General features: G+C 35.3%; 1 protein-coding gene across 4 annotated transcripts in view; it reads right to left on the reverse strand.

Moving 5' to 3' along the window:
- Window positions 1-4,996: 4,996 nt before the first annotated feature.
- Window positions 4,997-21,092, reverse strand: part of drpr (multiple EGF like domains draper) — a 174,012-nt gene continuing 157,916 nt past the window's right edge. For 3 of the 4 annotated variants that reach the window (XM_083110765.1, XM_083110761.1, XM_083110762.1), the window contains 7 exons: window positions 19,587-19,763; window positions 19,312-19,422; window positions 18,417-18,623; window positions 17,003-17,185; window positions 14,491-14,547; window positions 9,587-9,757; window positions 4,997-6,642 (listed from right to left, as the gene is read on the reverse strand). In XM_083110765.1, coding sequence (XP_082966891.1) covers window positions 6,497-6,642; window positions 9,587-9,757; window positions 14,491-14,547; window positions 17,003-17,185; window positions 18,417-18,623; window positions 19,312-19,422; window positions 19,587-19,763 — 1,052 coding nt within the window. In that variant the 3' untranslated portion in view covers window positions 4,997-6,496. The remainder of the gene's footprint in view (window positions 6,643-9,586; window positions 9,758-14,490; window positions 14,548-17,002; window positions 17,186-18,416; window positions 18,624-19,311; window positions 19,423-19,586; window positions 19,764-21,092) is intronic. The other variant, XM_083110763.1, reaches the window with a different exon arrangement.

Below are 21,092 nucleotides of genomic sequence, written 5' to 3' on the forward strand. Positions count from 1 at the left end.
TCAAGTTTGAGACTCTGTCATGCATTAAAATATCTTGTTCCGATTAATTTGCACGGGACTGTAGCATCCTAAAGCTTTCACTTTTGTACCCACCTTGTTTATTCTGTAGTAGAAGAAAGCGATATCAAAATTACGTTAAGGATTTGCAGTGCTCAGGAAGTTATTTTCTATTATTTCTTGCCCAACAAATATCGCTGATACACATGCTCGAATTCTGCCAGAATGACACACCGCCGCTTTCTCAGTGTTGCAAAACGTTTCGTTACAAAGTGAAAAATCATGGAAAAATGGCCATTTCATATTTATAGTGTTTTTTTTGTTTTTTTTAATATTACTAAATAAATTCAACCTGGTAATTTGTATTTCTGCCTGTTGATATACAAGTGTTGCTGGAAAAGTTTCTGCAAACTACCACCAACAGTGGTGCTAGTGTTCCGCTATTATAAAAATCTGAAGAATAGACCTTTTTTATGTTTAAATTATCTTCGACTGTTTGTTTAAGCCTATTCGTTTATTTTTCACACCAGTTTGAAGAAGTAGTTTCGTGTGAGAAGTGGAAATTTCTCGTGAACACTTTTGGGCAATGATTTTTTATGATTTCAAATGTAGTTAACACCGAAACAATGCATCGAGCGACTTCATTCGGCTTTTTGGATGAAGCACCATCCAGTAGGACTGTGTACAATTGGTTTTCCGAATTCCATCGTGGTCGCACATTTCTCAGTGATGAATTTCGTGAAGGTCGTCCATCCACGTCTGTTGTTGCCAGTAATGTTGATCCTGTGCGTGAAATGATTGAGAGAGATTGGCATGTGGCATACCGTGAGATTTAGGCATCCTTGAACATTGACATGAAAGCCATACGATTTTGCATGGTCATCTGAACATACGGAAACTGTCAAGCCATTGGATCCCACACAACTTGACTGAAGCTCAAAAACAGGCTCGTGTAAAATTGGTGTAAAGAAATGCTCAAAAGATTCAGCCGAGGCAAGTCAAATTTGGTGTACTACATCGTTACAGGGAACGAAACTTGGATCTATTCATATGAACCCGAAACTAAACAGCAATATCTACTGTTTTGGTGTTTCAAAGCGAGCCGAAACCAACAGAAGTTGTTCGTTCGAGGAGTGCTGCCTAGCAAATGATTGCTTGTTTCTTCGGTTATACGGGACATGTGGCAACAATAGCTTTAGAAGATCGAATGACTATAAATGCTGAGTGGTATACAACAATTTGTTTGCCAGACGTCATCAATGAATTGTGTAAAACAAACACAAATCGTCACATTATTCTTCACCACAACAATGCCAGTTTACACTCTGCACACCAAACTGTTGATTTTTTGTCCAGTAAAAATGTCGAATTAATGACTCATTGTCCGTACTCACCTGATTTATCACCTAATGACTTATTTTTGTTCCCACACATGAAAAATAAGATGCGTGGTGAGCGATTTGTGTTGCCTGAAGCAGCTATTGACGCATTCCGAACAGCGGTTTCTGAGGTATCAGCTTCAGAGTGGAAAAAATGCTTTCAAAATTGGTTTGAGCGTATGCAAAAGTGCATTCATTGATCTTAAGGGTGAATACTTTGAAAAACAATAAAGCCATTCACAGAATTTCACACGTGTTTTTTCATATTGATTGCAGGAACTTTTCCATCAGTCCTCGTATATGCAGTGACATAGTGAAAACACGCATGGTTTTAATGTTCGCTGTCTGAATTGTTCTGTACATAATATGCACCACAAATTTTTCGGAAAAAAAGTGCATATTATACGTACATGAGTCAATCCAGTATGTGAGCATGACAAGTGAGAAAATTGAGATTTTAGAAATTTTCAAATATGCTATGACACAGTTTCATATCTGTGATATTAAATGCATGGTATAAATTGAAAAAAAAAATTTACAATAAAAAAATAACTAGACATGTCGTAAAATATGAACTAACATATTTCACAAGGAGATTTTACATGTTGAAGATAAAAATGGTAAAAAAAGGTAAAGTGTTCCCCTGTGCTAATCACCACGCCATGAAGGCGTATAGGGGGTGTGGGGGTAACGGCCCACTCTTTCTTGATCCGGTCGTGAGTGAGGATGATGTGATCAGCACCATGCCCCTGACTGCCTTTACCCCCCAGGGTTTCTCCCAGGTACCCATGTTATTCGATGCTGGGTGGGTGCCAGGACCGCTTCCAACGTTAGAAAAGTTCCCGGATTTGAACTGGCCAAGGATCGAACCCAGGACCTTTAGCATTACCGACAGCCATCGCGGCCATAGATAAAAATGGTAGGAATTTAGAAATAGGTATCCAGGGCAAGGTAAAACTGAAACTCCACGGAGACAAAGGGACATGGAACCAATGACCTTGATGACATATCATAGAACAATTACACAATAAAAGTTCGATGTCATTTTATCTAGAACCACTCATAACACAAGTGAGACTGAACACTTGGCAACGATGATTCACCTGAGTGGCATGTAAGCTACACATGCCACTTGTGGCTGGTCACTTTGGTGTGAAAGCTTCCTTACAGGATCCAGTCTGCAATCTTTCCTATTACTTTTCCATTCAGTATCGAGTAGTCTTATCAGAATGAACATTTTTTTTTGTACTCTTTGGTACTTTTTGATGTCACTCCGGCATTCTATCGAACAAGTAACCTATATAGGGTTAGGGTTTGTATATGTTAACAGATTCCAATTGATGATGAGGATGATGATGATATATGATGAAGATTCACCCCGTGTAAAAGTTCCTGATCAGAAAAGCAACCTCGAAACGCCTGTAGGCAAATTTTCCTAAGCAAGTGCCATATATGTTCGGTGAAATGAAAATAAGCATGGATGAGTACATATCATTTCAGCATCTATTGTCAGTTTGCTCGTATGCATCACTGGGTAGCCCCGGAACGAGACTTCTCACAAAATGGTACCATACCTTGGTCACTTCTATCGGCGACAGTGAAATTCTAAGATACATTGGGGAGGAGTGGATACAGCAGCAACAATGGTGACTTCCATAGACACCTCCCATCTCCTGCTCGAGATCGGTGGCAGAACCACTTAGTATAGAAAGGAGCAGAGTGACAAGAACATTAAAATAGTCTTTCATTGAGGAAAATTGAATGTAAAGTCTTGCCTATATTTTCTTTTGTGGCAACTTTCGATACTTTCTTCAGTGCTTTTGTGAGACCAAATGCCAATATTGAAAGTCCATTTTTTCCTCTCCATTTATGTGTTCATTTATTCTGAATGGTTCTCATGACTTTTTTTCTACCAATGTAGCATTGTTTACGATTGCATTCCATATACACCTGCACTGTTCATTTTCTCCCCATATTGTTTGTGTTCTTCAAATCCCTGTCGTATCCACGGTCTGGAGGTTATTTTGATACTGTATGACTAAGGATTGTGGTAATCTGTTGATTGTGTTAAGGCTATACGTTTCATTCTGGTTTTATCTTCTAATTACTGTTTGTTTTTACGATTACATTGTGGTTATGTGTTAGTGTGCAATGTAGAACTTATTCATTGATCCACCTACTATTTTAACAGCTTATTCAGGCAAAAGTAATTAATTACTCCTCCAAAAAAATTTTGTGAAGCAATAAGAAAGTAAGAGTATATAACAGTGTTTATAATAGTGAAATCTGACAATGTGCACAATTATGAAAAAATTTGAGCCGAGCCAATGCTGATGCCAATGTACTGGTATCGAAGAGTATCTGTTGGATTTTATTTACAGATACCAGCCCAGTTTCCGGCATTTTGATCTTCTGGATAAACGCTGCGATACACTTTCATGGAGTCTTAATTATCTTGGAAGTTATGCAAAATTGAATATTTTCCATTAATTTTTTGCACCAACATTGTATGAAGAACTATTTTGTGCTTGCATCACAAATATTTCATATTCTGATGTAATTCTTGAATATTTTTAAGCAAAGTCTGGTAAATTGATGCTTATAATTGTGGTGGAATATTCACCCACTATTATTAAGGAGTACATACAGGGTGATCCATTTGAGATGTCAGAAAAATAAACCGTTATCTACAAGAGGTTAATGTAAGATATCTGTGAGCAGTTGTAATATAAGATGTAAGTTTCGAGTGAGTGGAGGTTTACAGTCTTCAGCTGCGTGGCGGCAGTAGCATGTATGTACTACTCGAAAATTTCTCATACCATATGACATACTGTGTGCGGTGTTGTGACTTAACCACCACCTTTGTTACCATGCACATTAGCACCACCACGTGGCTGAAGTCTGTAAACCTCCACTCACTCGAAACTTGCATCCTTTCTGCTTATATTACAAGCTGCTCAGAGATACATACGTTAACCTCTTGTATATAACGTTTTACTTTTCTAACATCTCAAATGGATCACCCTGTATTTTGAACAACTTTTGTTATTGAGCAGAGGTATCAGTGAAAATTGGTATAGGTATAATCAGTTCAGCCACAAAAAGAACAATCAACCATTCATTTTGCTAAAGGCTGCTAATGTAAATAATCCAAAATGAAAGGACCCAAGAGGTAATAATAATTAGTAAAATAACTATTATTTATTGTTTTTATTCAATTTCATTGGTTGCTATGGTAGATGGTTCCCAGACTAGAACATCTCCGAAATTTGAAAGAAAATAATGAACACACTGTCCCTTTTGGCATTTAATAGATAATATTAAAACAACATGTTTTTAAAATAAATTGTACACAGCAACTATGGCTAGAATCTGTGAACCTCATATAAAACTTATTATATATACATCTTGACAGAAGTGCAATAGTTTAAATATAAATATACAATGAGAACAAGTACCCTTAACATAGAAAAGTTGTAAAAAATATTACAATTGTTTTAGAGCTACAAGCTTTTTTTTTTCTTACGTAGTATACACTTTGTCATTACAGTCAGTTCTTCCACATCATTGTGGCACAGTTGCCTTCAGTAACCATATTTTTTATTTTTATTTGTATCCTCTCATAATATAAAATCCATTTATTTACTATTTTACTAACAGTGCTCAGTAATTAATACTGCATATTAGTTGTAACCTTGTTACTATTTTTTTTCACACATGACTGTTTCAGACACCTGCAAATCTAATATCTGCTTTATAACCCTCAGTTTTATTTCATTATTTTTGTTATAAATTTCAACAGTGAAATTGAAACATTGAAGTGACATAATTCTTTCGTGTATAGAGTTGGATTTTTTTTTACAATGATTTGTTCCTAATTATTACTACACGTATAAACATGGTGGAGTTTCATAAGAATATCTGATGATCTTTACACTTGTTAGGAAAAAAAATTGCTTAAAAGTACATGAGGAAGACTGGCATTACCTTTTCTTTTCATTTAACAGTTATAATTTTAAAATGTAATTATTATTAATATTTTTCCTTAATTTCCATTGTGTAATTGATGTAGTTATCGTATAGAATTAAACTTGGGAGTGCACAACAGTTAAATTATTGCAAAAAAATGGCAGTCTTGATTCAGATGTCATTATTTTTTCTTTTTACATAAGCTGACATAATACAAAGTAGATAATTAACATTATTATTACTAATACTTTTATGTAATAATACTAAAGAGCAACCTGATATACGAAAATTTAATATGATTAAAATATGTCCCAATCTTTTAAAAATGGAAATTATATTTTCAAGCTCCTCTGTTTTAATATTGAATCATAACAATACAATAAAATTGTTTTTGGCATTATTTAACAAATATTTAAAACTTTTTTTATTAAAAGATTACTTTTGCAGAAATGGCAATATGACAGTGGTATCAAATATAGAATAACTTCTAAAATAATTCATAAATCGGGGAATAATATCTACAACATATCACAACTCAAGTGTTACTAATACATTGCACACAAATTGCAAAATTTGATAAATTTTTATATTTGAGCTATAATTAATCTTAATTCATAACAAAAATTATAAATGAGAATTTACTAAAATAATCTATGATCTAAAAATTAATTATATTTCACTTAATAAAGATATTTAGTTTCAGAATTGTTATACAAATGTTTCTCGCTTTCCAAATAATTCTTTAAAAACCGTGCATAAAATTGTAAACATCACACAACCACACAGAATATATGTACACTTACTTTGAATGTAAGGAATGTTTTAAAATATAATATTTAATAACACATTATAAACATCGCGAAAATTGTTCGAAGTCAGCTGCATACAGGCTCGCATCTAGACATTTTTTCTAAAAGATCACAGGTTTGCATGGAAAGTTTGTGAAAGTAGAATTAACGGTAGTTTATAATTCAATGTTCACATATTAAGCCACTTTTTTCTCCATCTTGATGCAAGAGTCCTGTTGTTTACATGTTACAAATTCATGGCAGAAACGCGTAATACTTCTGTACATGAGAAACGCACACAAGCACACATTCACTTCTAGATGAAGAATCCATTCACTGCTCACTCGCGATAAATTTAGTGATTTATACTTCCTCATTGTCATCCTTTGAGAGGTTGTTTTCCTTTGAGCCCCTTCTGTGAGGGAGAGAGAACCCGTTTGCCATGCACTGATAATGAGGCTTCCAGGAACTGCCTGGCCGGCTGTAGTCCAGATGATCATATTCCAGGTCTAGAATTAAAAAAGAATTCATATTCAAGTTGGGTATCAAGTATGGGGTCATTAATCAAGGGATGTAATGCTGTCGCCATGCAATCAAGAGCTGTGCAGTACAGGTCCAACTGTAGGCCAGTCCCAATTAGCCTACCTGAGCGTAAAGTGGATTTAAATGCCAAGGATCCTACGTTTGAATTCTGGGTAACAAATTGATATCTGCAGTCAGGAAGTCAATGAAAATAGCACTTTGTGGCCCTTTGAACAAACTAAGAAAGATGCTAATGAAGTGTTTTGTGTGGAGTGTAGTATCGTATGGTGCAGAGACCTGAATGCCACGAAGAAGTTAGGAAAAGCAACTAGAAGCTTTAGAAATGTGTATGGCGAAGAATGGAGCACGTTAAATGAACACACCAACCACACCCTCTTGCCTGTATAAGGCCAATCCAGTGGCGTACGCAAGGGGGGGGGGTTATGGGGTTTTATTTTTCCCCCTTGAGCTTGTAAAATGATTAAATCAAGAAGACTTAGGTGGGCAGGCCATGTGGCACGAATGGGAGAGGAAAGAGGAGTTTACAGGATTCTTGTTGGGAAACCTGATGGTAACAGACCTATAGGAAGGCCAAGACGAAGATGGAGGGACAACGTTGAGATGGACCTAAAGGAAATCGGTAAGGATGGAAAAGAGTATATAGATCTTGCTCAGGATAGGGACAGATGGAAGGCCTGTGTTGCTGCAGCCATGAACCTTCAGGTTTAAGAAGGCTAGAGAGTTAGTTAGTTAGAGCTTGTAAAATATTATGAAAAATGCTGTGGAAAAAATCAAAATGACCAATTTATCACAGTTGAAGATCTGTGACAACACAATTACTATTACTACTACCAATGATAATAATAATTTGAATTATTTCCATGCAGCACGGAGAAAAGCACAGCATTCCAAACGCATGCATCTTTCAGAGTGAAAATAAACATGAATTCTTGAAAATAAAATATGAGGGCAACTATGATTTAAAAGAGAAAAAAGTTGTTTTGTATCTCAGTTGCAACAATGTTCAATACACTGGCGTACACAGGATTTTTTTTTTCGGGAGGGGCTGGAATAGTAAATGTGGATAGTACATGGCTTCGTTTTGGAGGGCAGGATGCATAATAAAATATTTCGTATTTTTAGAGCTTTTCAGTCTATTAAAATTGTATTCAAAAACAAAAATGGTAATCGCATTTACACATTTTGATTCTTTAAAGTTCTTTTTGGATTTTTGTTTGAAAATTCTGATTTTCTCAAAATTTCGTTAGGGTCTGTAACCCCATCAGCCACCCCTCTACGTACACCAGTGTTCAATGAACATTTATTTTTTTGTGCAAACAATGAGAATTAACTAAAGAAAGTTCTTGGTTTGTTGAAAGCGGCTAATGTATAGACAAAGGCTAGGCAGACAAGAATACAATCACCAGTGTGCCTTCCCATTATTTACTGCAGCAAGTTTGAATGTGTCTCTTTAAAATGTCTCACCTTGTTGACTAGACAATTATTCAAACAACAATAAGCTTAACTATTGCAAAATGTTTTGTTGGTAAGAACAGCAAGACAATCCAGATGTGAATTATCGGTGACATTTGTGCAGGCAAGAAGCCGGAAATATTCCAACCAATTCCGGGAATTGAACCCGGATCTCCCACGTGGTTGTCAGACGCTCTACCGACCAGACCACCGTAGCTCCTTGGATGAGTTCCATACTTTCATTATTTCAATTTATTTTCTTGTTTTTGTGGATTTTCTTCACACTTAAAATGTCTCACCTTGTTGACCAGACAATTATTTCGTAACAAAGAAACAAAAAAATGCTCCCAGAATTTGATAAAAATCGAATGACTACTTAGAAAGTAATTTCGTTCTATTTCTTTCATAAATACTATATTTATGTAGATCTCTACTACTTAATAGTAGTAGTGGTATTAGTAGTAATTCAGTATTATTATTTAGTTAAAGTATAATAAAAGAATGGTAGTGTGAATTTGGGGAAAGTTTTAGAAATAACCCCCCTTGATAAAATCCTCCAACCCTCCCTTCTTCACCTCCCCCCAAGCTTCACCCTACCACTCAAGAGTTTTCAACATGCCTGGTGAGAAAACCCTGTTTTTTCATACAGACTACAGCGAAACCTTGATTTTACGTTTTTTCAAAGTCAAGTAATGTAAAATTGGGGTTCCACTGTATATCTTTGATCTGGACCTCGCAACTTTCCATTTCTGTCATTTCTTTTTTTCTACAACTGAAGATGCAGCCAGCAGCAGAGAAAATTTTAAATTTTCCAGTGTCCGGTGAGTTTTTCCTCTTTTCTTCTCATTTGCTACACACACACTCTCATTCTGTGTGTAGGGGTGGCTATGCCTGTCCATAAATTATCCTTAACTTCCATCTGCATGATAACACAGAAGAAAAGAAAAGGATTAAAATACCCAAAAAAGAGAGAATAGATGGGGGTGTGGTCAGCACCATACTTCAGCTGCCTTTACCTCCAGGGTTGTCTCAAGGTACACCCATCGATTATCCTTTTGGTGATCCACTCTATGCAGGGACATTGTCAGAAAAAAAATACACCCATCCTAAGAATCAGGATCAGGTCTCTATGGATGAAAAAAGCCTAACAATTCGATCACCCTTGCCAGTCTTAATGCTGTGATGCCAGAGCCCAGGTTTAAATCCTGGGTAATGCACATGGATGAATCATTGTTTTTGTCTAATCATTCGTCTTATTATTCATCCTCATCACAATTAACTTAAGAGGTAGAAAAGCAATGTTAAATTTGGACCATCACAGCTGAAAAAAATAGCGAAAATAGAAACCGAATTAGAATAATCAAAGCATGATGTTTCAGCAGTGCATTCATTCAAGAAAACTGCAACAACAATAATAAAAAAAAATGCACAGTTGAAGTACAGGATGTAAACACCCACCTAGCTCCTTTGATGAACCCCCTTCCTTTTGTTTAATCTCATCGTAAACGTGATCAAGTTTGTTTGGATCCCGCAGATCTTCTATGCTGTGATACACATTCAGGTTTGGATTTCCTGCATTCGCTGCCCGATTCTTCAAATCGGGATGCTCATATTCCAATCCATATGCTCCTGAAAGAGGAAAAATGAACCAAATTAACGTGGAAAGAAGTCACTGAAATAAAAAAACCAACACCATCCTCTAAGAGTGATATAATTCAAATCATTAAAAGAAAAATATTCAAGCAAATGCTTCTAACATTCCAACCCGCAGAAATATACAGTTAAGCACATTGCAGACCTGGTCTTGTTTCTGATCTGTAAAACAATGCTGTAAATTCATGCTAGCATTCCACATTATGAAGTTATATACGAGGTGTGGCTAGAAAAAAAACGGATTAATGTTGCTGTCGACAAACGGCAAGCGCGTCAAGGTCAGGCGGTGCATGAGTGTATAACGTGATATCCTGCCTATCGACTGTGTGATTGCCCAGGGTGCGTGGTGTTCAGTTCCGCTGTAGCTTGTAGACAAATTGAACCGTACATCTGTGCACCGTCGGAAAAATGTTAAGTGTGAAAGGGGAACAGTGTATCAATGTGAAGTTTCTTATGAAACTCAGAAAATCCGCCACAGAAACTTATGGTTTGTTGAAGGAAGTGTAGGGAGATGAGTGGTTATTGTTTATCATGCACGCAAGTGTTTGAGTGGTTTCAAAGGTTTAAAGAGGGACGAGAATTGATAACGGACGACTCGCATCCTGGACGGCCTTGCATGTCAAAAACGAAATCAAACATTGCAAATGTCGGTGAATTGATTCGAATTGGGTACCCGAAGGTCAAACTGTCAACCAACATTATTACATTACAGTGCTGATGACCCTTCGTGAGTAGGCAACAACCTGATTTGTGGAAATGCAAGTCATGGAGGACAGTGTTCCTGCCCACACAGCATTGTCAGTCAAGGCTTTTTTGGCCAAGCATGGGATTCAAATGTTAAAACATCCACCCTATTCGCTGGATGTATCTCCGTACCACTTTTTTTTTTATTCCCAAAGGTCAAATCAGCACTGAAAGGAACCAGATTTACGACTGTAGAATCTGTGAAAACAAACGTGACAGGTCATAAACATAGTTTAGAAAATGATTTCCAGCAATGGAAGATTCGTATGGAGCGGTGTATCGATAGTGCAGGGGAGTACTTTGAAGGGGATAGTGTTCGTATTGTACAAAATAACCAATAAAATGTTTTGTAGCAACAGTCCGATTTTTTTCTAGCCACACCTCGTATACACACACAAGTACAGACACATATATACATACACATACACACATATTTCAGCCATTACATAATGTGTACCCTATATTTACACTCTTAGTAATTAACAATTTACCTTCTACATTTCAATTTGATTGGAGTGTAATTGTTAAAGATGAGATTTGGTGACACTGTATCAGTCTTAGCATGATTAGTGAAGCCTCGTACATGTTGCTTGATTGATTTAGTTTATTTTACTTCACGTTTTGTGCCTTTTGGATAATTTGTGAAGATGGGGATGAGTGATGAAATGATGAAATTGATGAATGGACATTCACAAGCAACCAAGCCCACGTGGGATTCGAACCCGGGATCCTTGGCATCGCAGCGCGATGTGCTAACCACTCGGCCACAGGGTCTGGCACATGTTACTTGAATATACTTAACCAGTGGTTCCCAAAGTGTGCACCACAGCACCCTGGGATGCTGTAGCTGGCTTACATTTCACTGTTAGTCTACATGTGGTTTTAGTACTTTTAACATATAAAATGTTTCGGGATATGAGATTATTTTTTAACGTAAAGCAAGCCACCTAACAGTAAGGGCTTCACTGTACTAATTCATTATAACAGTACAAGAATGTTCTCTATTCACTAAAAGCAATAATATTGATTGATTGGTTTATTTTACTTCACTTTTCTACCACTTTTGGTTAATCGCAAAAATGGGGATGAGTGATGAAACACCATTTGTAGTATAATTATCTGTTACATATAGGTGTGTTTCACCTATGTCACAAACTGTTGCATTGTGGGATCAAGTAGCCATGATTGTGGCAGGTTCTTGTAAACATTCTGAATTCAAGCGGGCGGGCGTGAGTTTTGAACCTTGTTTACGATGGTATACTTTGTGCAATATTAGGTTGTTTAGGTCTAACAGGCACTCACGTTTATCCTAGAATTTTCCTAGAAAGAACAGAAGGTGCAATTCATGGCACAGACTTTTCCGATGTTGATTAGAATACGCCGTCATGGAGAGAATAAATCGTGCCAACATTAATGAACAAAACAAACAGTACAGTACATTTCTTTTCAGGTAAGTTCATATATCGCATTCCTCTGTGACTTTTAGTACAAATACTAATGGATAGAACTGGTGTTTTTTATCAGACTTGCAAGTAGCGTTTCCTTGTTATTGTTTTATTTGGTAGAAAGGTGTTAAGTTTAAATTCATCTTGATACTTGCACGCTTGTACTTGATTATTTATATTTCATTCATTAACACAATGTTAATTGTTATCGTATTCATGAGAAAAGGGGCCAGTAGTGGGTTTTGCGTACTGTCAGAAAAAAACACTGCTTGGTTAAAACATGTTAATGATATATCAAAGTATCTCAAATTGATTGATTTATTTGGTTTATTTTACTTCGTTTTTCTGCTGCATTTGGCTAGTCGTTAAGATCAGCCATGCCCAGGCCGAGATTCGAATCCGATACCCCTAGCATCGTAGTGCGTTGTGCTAACCAAGGCCTTCATATCCCAAATTGTTGAAACAAGGAGTGAAATTAATGTTTTTGAACAACTCAACATTTCAAATTATTGCGCTTGAACAAACGTTAAAAGGAAACATAGAAGATAATGGCTGTCTTGTAATTATCAGTTAATCTGTACTCAAGGTCATGAATGACCACTTTCTCCCACCCCGAGCGGGTAACATAGTTTACTTACTGGATGTAAATATTTCAAGCAAAATCCAAACCACTAATAAATACGAAAACAAACTGATTCCATGTAGCTGGTTCACGTAAATAAACACAGGTGAACTAGAGTTGGCCTTTTTGTTGCATTTTTATGCAATGTTACCGGCAGGTGTAACAAACGCTGCATGGTGGGTATTTCCTTGCAGACGACAAACAGCTTTGCTGCAAACATGGCGGCGGTACGAATTCTGACGTCACATGAAACCCACCTATTGTAAAGCAGTGTTTGCTTTTCCATGTATATTTTTTTTAAGGCTGGTTGTCATTTGGAAGCAGATTCACATGCACATTATGTGAAGACAGGAAGGAACTTTGAAACAAGTTACACAGCACAGTAGAGTATGTGGAAATTGTGTTCAATATTTAATGTTAAAATGGCCATGTTTATGTTTTATTTATAATGGAAAAAATTACTGCAATAGAGCATGCTGCCTTGCTAGTCCCAAAAGCAGGATATCATCATGTTAACATTATCTGTTATTGCCACACATTCAAATGCATACAAATAATTATGGGCTACAGCGTGGCTAGTAGACATGAGTTAATGCTAACAATTTCACTAAAAATAGTGCAAGTAAAACAAGCTATTAATCTCATTCTTCCAATGATACGACCACACTAGATTTTGGGCATTATATTTTTCGACTAAGGGAAGATGTTTTTAATTTAATTCATTGCAATAAGTTAACAAGTGCTTAAAATGCACTATTATGTATATCAGATGTCGAAAATCATATACAAACCCATCACCAAAGCATATTTAATTCAGTCTACCATGTTCCAACGCGCACAAAACAACATTCATGAAACCGTTTGAGTGAGATCATCTAACACTGGTGTATATACACGTAGGATGAATAATTTTGCAATATTGCATGCTAAACCCCACAACCAGGTGCATGTTCTACATTGTGTAGAATGCAAAAACCACATTGAGTGCTTACCTGACAGTCGGACAAGCTTCTATCATTGCAACATCATTGGAAGACCAGTTTGCAGGTTCAAACTTACAAGTGTAGCCATTTAACCATATTATTTTATTAATTTTATACCCAACCATTACCTGGTTTATTGTTAACTTATTGTCTATAGGATAAATAATTTATCTTGTGAAAACCAAGAATGTAATTTGATTTTTGTTATTAGTTCAGTATGGTTGATATGAAATAATGATAAAATATGCCTGTGCTCTCATTATTAAATATTTGCAATTATTCTCAAAGATTCCCAAAACCAAATTTTTCCTAAAATTACTTCTCATAATTTTTAATTAGTTATTGTCTTATAAAATTTACTGAAATTTTGAGAAATATTGGCTTTCTTTTAAATACTATTCATCTCACAAGAATACACTAACATTTTTTTAAAAAAATATTTAAACTTATGATAAAAAATAGGGGGTAGATGATTGACTTACGTTCACAACAGTTTTGGATTAATTATGAGAAACATTAGTACATAACTTGAGAACTCCCACCCCAATTAATGTATTACCTTATATATAACATGCACTAAACCAGCGACATAAAACTTGTATACAGCTAGTAACAAACTTTTCTACTTGCACAAACAATTCTTTAAATTTATACTACGATACAAGGTGAACACCAAATAATACTATTGATTAATTTTCCAACATTTATAGCATAAATCTCACATTAACAAAATATTACTACCTACTAGACAAACTTTTGACACAACACAGGCACTGCTACTATTAAACAAATCATGCATCAGAATACTCAAAAATATATATTGTACGTAAAATAAATATTTGTAACGCTGTAGTTTTTCTATCACAGTATGTCCTACAATATGCATTGTTACTTAAACAAGTTTTTGTCCCTTGCCTGTAGGAGTTTCCGGTGCCGGTGGTTTCTTGGTGGATAATTTCTTTTGCTTGCGTCCTAGGAACAAAAACATACCACACCATTTGTATTGATTGTTAGAAAACCTGCCACACCCATCACCACTTCGCATGTGTCAACAAATATATTGCATATAAATTAGGGATTAAATTAATCTACAGTTAATGACATTGATTTATTAGTGAAGATACTTTCAATTTGCTGATTTGATACGAATAAATAAACTAACTTTCTGTTGCCTATATAAATTGCATGTTTCTGTAGATATGGACCAATATGAGATTTTTACCGATAAAAAGTACCAATATAAACATTATTCATGTTTCAGGAATGACACAGTAGCAAATTAATATTTTTTTTCTTGTATGTATTAGTTGCATTGTAGAATTATTTTCCTGTAGTTTACGATTGTTACAAGCATAAGAAAACAGTTTTTCGTTGTGACGTTTCAGGAGAACACACGCTCCCTTCATCAGACATTTATTTTCATTTTGACTAAAGATACAGTTATAACAATGGTTAGCAATTTTTTTAAACAAAAATAATCCGTTATACTACAACAATCTAACATTGACAACATCCGTTATATAACAGATTCTTTTTGTTTAAAAAATTGCTAACCATTGTTATAACTGTATCTTTAGTCAAAATTAAAATTAATGTCTGATGAAGGGAGCGTGTGTTCTCCTGAAACGTCACAACGAAAAACTGTTTTCTTATGCTTGTAACAACCGTAAACTACAGGAAAATAAACAAATTAATATACTGAAAATATCTAGCAAAAATTTTTAGTTCCAAGTTCTTTTAACTTTAGTGGAGTTTCGGTGGTCTAGTTGGTAGAGCAGCAGACTGCCGTGCAGGAAACCCCGACTTCCGATTCCCAGGGTGGAATTTTTCCAGTCTTGTTCCAAGAGTTCACCTGATTCAGATCTCACTTTAAACTGTAGGTCCTATCCCAATTAGTATTTCTGTGCATAAAGTGGACTTTCCCTACAAAATAAATTTGTACTACTGTATGCTGCTTCTCTTTCTACAATAAACCCATCAAAATTCATCAAAGATGATGAATTTGTTTTTTCATTCAATCCTCGATAATTTTATATCAGACAATACTGTTAAATTTATTATTAGTAAAATTTACATTGATAAAAGGTAAAGTGTTCCCCTGTGCATAGCACCACGCCATGAAGGCGTATAGGGGGTGTGGGGGTAACGCCCCACACTTTCTTGATCCGGTCGTGAGTGGGGGTGATGTGATCAGCATCACGCCCCTGACCGCCTTTACCCCCCAGGGTTTCCCCCAGGTACCCATGTTATTCGACGCTGGGTAGGCGCCGGGGCCGCTTCCACCGTTAGAAAAGTTCCCGGATTTGAACCGGCCGGGGATCGAACCCGGGACCTTGAGCATGGTAGTCAGACGCGTTACCGACTTACATTGGTACTTTGTAATTTATACATATTTGGAGTTAACATAAAGATGGCGGCATTTTAAAATTTGTGATGCAGAAATGATTTTCCCAATTTTTATAATGCAACATGTGTTGGCATGCATCTTTTGTCATGCACTATAAAAAAACAACTTACTTTCGAATGTTACTTGTACAGTAAATGTACAAGACTCATTCCCATCATGGATATAGAGTGGAAAGGAATATGATTATTTTTTAAAAATAAACAATTGTTTACATAATGCAATCAGCTTATTATTGTTCACCATTATTCTTTCTGTGATGAAAAACATTTTAAAACAAACTGACACCTTAAAATAATACATGTCTCTAAAAATATCTTGTACCACCTTTGTGTATGAGAACAAAAACTTTGAGAACAGCCCTTTCCACTCTATACCATTTTATCTGCATTTGCATTAAGGACAAGAAAAACTGACAATAAACCAGACACACACACAGAAATTATGAATTTTCAAGTATTAACACCCCAAGTTAAAAATAGAATGATCATTAGTATTAAATTTACCTTCAAAAATTATTATTCAAACTATTATATTTTAGCGTACACACATATACTATATTAAATTTAATTAGGAGATACTCTATTTTGCAGTTCCTGAAAATTCTATAAAGAAGTGTTAACATAATTAATATTTTTTTGACGTATATGTAAAAAACCAAATAATGAAAGAACAATTATTTCAGTATTTCTTCATCAATTTGTAGTTTTGGCTATAAAAACAAAAGAAAGTGTTTATAGTGACTAATGTATTCCAACTGTAATTCAATGTTCAAATATTAATACATGCATTATGTCCAACTTTGCATTGCAAGAATCTTCATATTAAAAGTAAAGGATTACTAGATAGTGCAAGGATTATTATTATTATTAATATATTGGTAAATATTTGATGCACAGTAATTGTTCTCTATATGAATAACCAGCATTATAATGCAGAGAAAATTTGAATACATGCAAAAGAGACAGTGGTTTTAGCAAGTAGGAACAATGAATGATTCTCAAAAGAATTTAATAAACTCACCTTTCAGGCTGTCGTCATCATCGTCCATTGACGTAGCACCTAATTTTTGTCTTTCCAAGTTGGTGTTATTTTTCATACTCAAGTCATTTCTAATTTTGACATTGTTGAGAGGCAATGTCGCCCCATCATCAGTTTTAGTCGAACCCTGATATGCATACACAGGGTTGTCAAAATGATGTCGATCTGAGAAAAGAAAATAACAACAGTCTTAACTATACTAGCAATTCTAGGTGGTGATTTTGCAGTATACTGAATAGGAATTCAATGAATATCAAGACTAGGGATTTCTTTAATTCTGCTAAAATTTTCTTCATAAATATGAAAAACTGAGATACCTAATAAATACAATCCTATGGATTCTACACATGGATAAAGATTTTAATAAAAAAAATTCACAGCTTTTTTGCTTTATTGCCTAAGAACAGATCCATGAGTTAGGAAAAGCTGAAAAACTAACCAATTCTATTTTGTTAAGGTCATCCAAAAACCGCTGACTTCACACATCTAGTACAGAATATGTTCAATATAATAGGAAGTGAATATTATCAATGTATAGAAAGCAAAATATAATATGAAAAGGTTTCCGGAAAGGCTTCTGAGCTTTCGAGAGCTAACGTCACTCTCATCTTCACGGAATGAATGGGACTTGAACTGGACCCAGCCTGGTTAGCGATAGTCGACTGGGAGTGCGGACGTCAGAGAAACACCACCTGATTGGCCCGCCACCTACACCGGACCCCTCCCACACCAAATACATATAACGTCACCCTGACTTATCTCTGCACTTCATTCCCTGAAGATGAGAGTGATGTTAGCTCTCGAAAGCCTTTCCGGAAATCACCTGGCTGATTGCCCGAGAAAACCTTTTCAATATTCGCCGCCAGGAAAGCTTCAAGAATATATAATTTATAAACCATATTAAGTTTTATACACTTTAAGCACTTTGCACTTTAAGCAGAAGTAGGCTAATTGGGACTGGACCTGCTGTTAAAGTAGGATCTCAACTGTAGTTGACATCACAAGGAATGTAACAGCCCCAGCCGGTGGCAGCGATTGGGGGGGGGGGGGGGCAGATGCCCTCCACTTTTTGCCACTTTTGCCCCACACTATGCTAAACCTAATCTGCAAAGGGAAATATACTGTCTTTGCCCTCCCGGTTTTGAAACCCAATCGGCCCCAGCTAAATTTTAAAACTTTTGCACTGGTAATGAAGAAATGAAAACAAATAATGACTTCTTAAACTTCCTGTGATATTCATTTGTGAAATTTTTTGTATAAATAAATTGTGCTTGTAAGATGTCCTAATTATTCAGCACAAAATGAGTATCAATTAATTTTTATTACAAAATTTTTATTTTTAGCCTGAAAATTTGGAAAATTTACCTTGAATTACACTTATATGTATATTACTTACCAGGAGCAGTTTTTGGATCAGCTATATATTGAACATGAGCAATTTCACTCTTTAGCCTTGCCACCCTTCTTCTATAGTAGAGCCACACAGCTACTATCATTGCTACAAGAATTAAGGCTACAACAATCCCTGCTGCAACACTTCCATAACTTTTTTCATCTTTTTCTTGCACGTTCTTTGAAAGAATTTGGACATCACAGTTTTCTCCTTAAAAAAAGATAAAAAACTTTAAAATGTGTTTTGCTTCATTTTTTTGTTTAAAACAATTGGTGCCACACACCATATGAAGTAATGAAAAGATTAGCCTCAATTTGGTTGCATTGGAGGTTTTTGGGGGGGGGGGGGGGGTATTTTGCAAATATATAATTTTTGTATTATTAATATAAAATGAATAAAAATGTTTGTAACACTTACATAGGGTTACACGCAATTTTTAAAAAAATAAGTGACATGACAAAGCAGGGAATTTTTTGTTTCTGGTGTACCTGTCAGTATTTTATCTAATCCATTATAATGCTCATATTTAAGACTAATATGCAAACCACTAAACCACTCTTTGTATTTTAGTTTTTTTGAAATTACTTATGTGTATTCTTCTTCGCTGATTATACCCTAAAATTCACACTATTAAATCTGATAAGGTTTATAATGGTAGATCTCGACAATCAAAGTTTAGAAGTAAAACACTGCATATCAGATTGCATTAAACACATTTCTTCACCGAGTTGTTTATGGATTCCTGATATGCTAATTTGGCTGACCTAAGAGATCATCTTCATCATATCAATAAAATAGACATAATGCCATTTGATTTACTATTTACACAGAATTTTTGTGAAAACTTATGCCAACTGCCATATTCAAAGATTGTACTAATGTAGAATTATATAAATACCTGCATAACCATGGCGACACGCACAGCCATTTATTGGATGGCACAAGAAGTTGTCATTTTTGCATTCACAGGCATTCATACAATGGTCACCATAATATCCTTCTGGACAAACTGCAAAATAAAAGAACATAATTTATTAATACACTTCTAAATGTAATTACCAATGAAATGCATGCCCATGGAGAAACTTATTTACATTAAAGAATACCACATTACTGAATTTTTAGTTCCTTAATAACCAATAAACTACTTTTTATTAATTTTGAAATACTCACTTTCAGTACACTGTGGCCCAGTCCATCCCGGACGGCAGCGGCACATGCCATCATTGGCACGGCACTTGCCTCCGTTGAGACAATTGCAATGCTGGGTGCAGTTGATTCCATATGTTCCCGAGGGACAGGGTGTTCCACAAGTAGGTCCAGTCCATCCTGGCAGGCATCTACATTGGCCTAAAAAGTGTTTAAATAATTCTTTACTGAGTATTCTTTACAGTCAACTTCCAATGCACAATACTGCTTCTTTGCAATTCGTGGAACATTTCGTTACACCAATATCAGAACCATTAACTCACTTTTTATCTTTTATTTTATTACGATATTAGTGAAAAATAATTTAGTGCCCCCTGTCTTACTTTTAGTATGAATTTCCCTTTTTATTTTAATGTCAACTTCCCCCAATATTATCATGGATTTGAACTTCCCCATTTTTAGTATCAACTATTGATGTGATGAAGCATTAAATTTGTTGATTATACAGGGTGGCCCAGAAAAAGGTAACCAAAAAATTTCCATTACCTTATGTTTCGGTTACCTTTTTTCAGCCACCCTGTATTCTACTCACCAATAATTTTTTTGAAGAGATTGTGATACCAATATTTAACTGATTTGAGTATATGTTGTTACTTAACAAATGTAAGAGATTAGAAAGCATTGCAAGAAAACAATCTATTACAGGTAAATAATATCGGACTACCTCAACTGTCAGGTGTAGGCAATGGTAAATGTAGTCATGGAGCTAAACATGGCAGAACAACATGTGCATATCATGAAAATTTATTATAGTAATTTCAGTTCTGTGAAAGATACATTTCACCAAGCACCTGACAGAAAAAACGAAAGTTTGCACATTTTGACATAGTTTGTAAGCTATGTGAAAGGAAAAGTGTAAGGCAACAATCCAACAAAGACCACGAGCTAAAATATTTGATGCATCAATGGTGAGATTGAATTGCAATTCTATGAAAATGCCAAAAGAAATCTAGACAAAATGTAACATCACATCCCCTCCCCCCCAAAAAAGCATCCCATAGCTTCTATGGGAAAACCCAAACTTACAACTTACTATAAGAATTCAGGGGTTCCCAAACATTTTAGTTTCACAGTGCCTTTAGTGTTTCAAATTTTTTTCCGTGGTGCCAAAGTCAGAATTTAGTCCTATCTATCAATGTTCAGTTAGTGTGGTTAGGTTGCTTGCCTTAAGTTAAAAAATAAATACATATTTCAAATTCAGAAATATTTGACAAGTAAAAAGTACTAAATAAGCACATACCAGTATTTGGAACAATCATATTCATGTTAATCACTATCATTTCACTGAAAATATTGGATCATTTCGTGGTGACCCTGTAAGCACACTTTGGGAACCACTGCTATACTTTCTTTTATGAAACTTTTTAATATAAGAAATATAGAGTATTGGAAATGGTTTAAATATCAGATTTTTACTCATTCAAATACCAGTTCTAATATTCCAATATCAGCAGCATGCATTGGAAAGTA

Source organism: Lepisma saccharinum, chromosome 24, assembly GCF_977018435.1.
Source record: "Lepisma saccharinum chromosome 24, izLepSacc3.1, whole genome shotgun sequence".
Lineage (NCBI taxonomy): Eukaryota > Metazoa > Arthropoda > Insecta > Zygentoma > Lepismatidae > Lepisma > Lepisma saccharinum.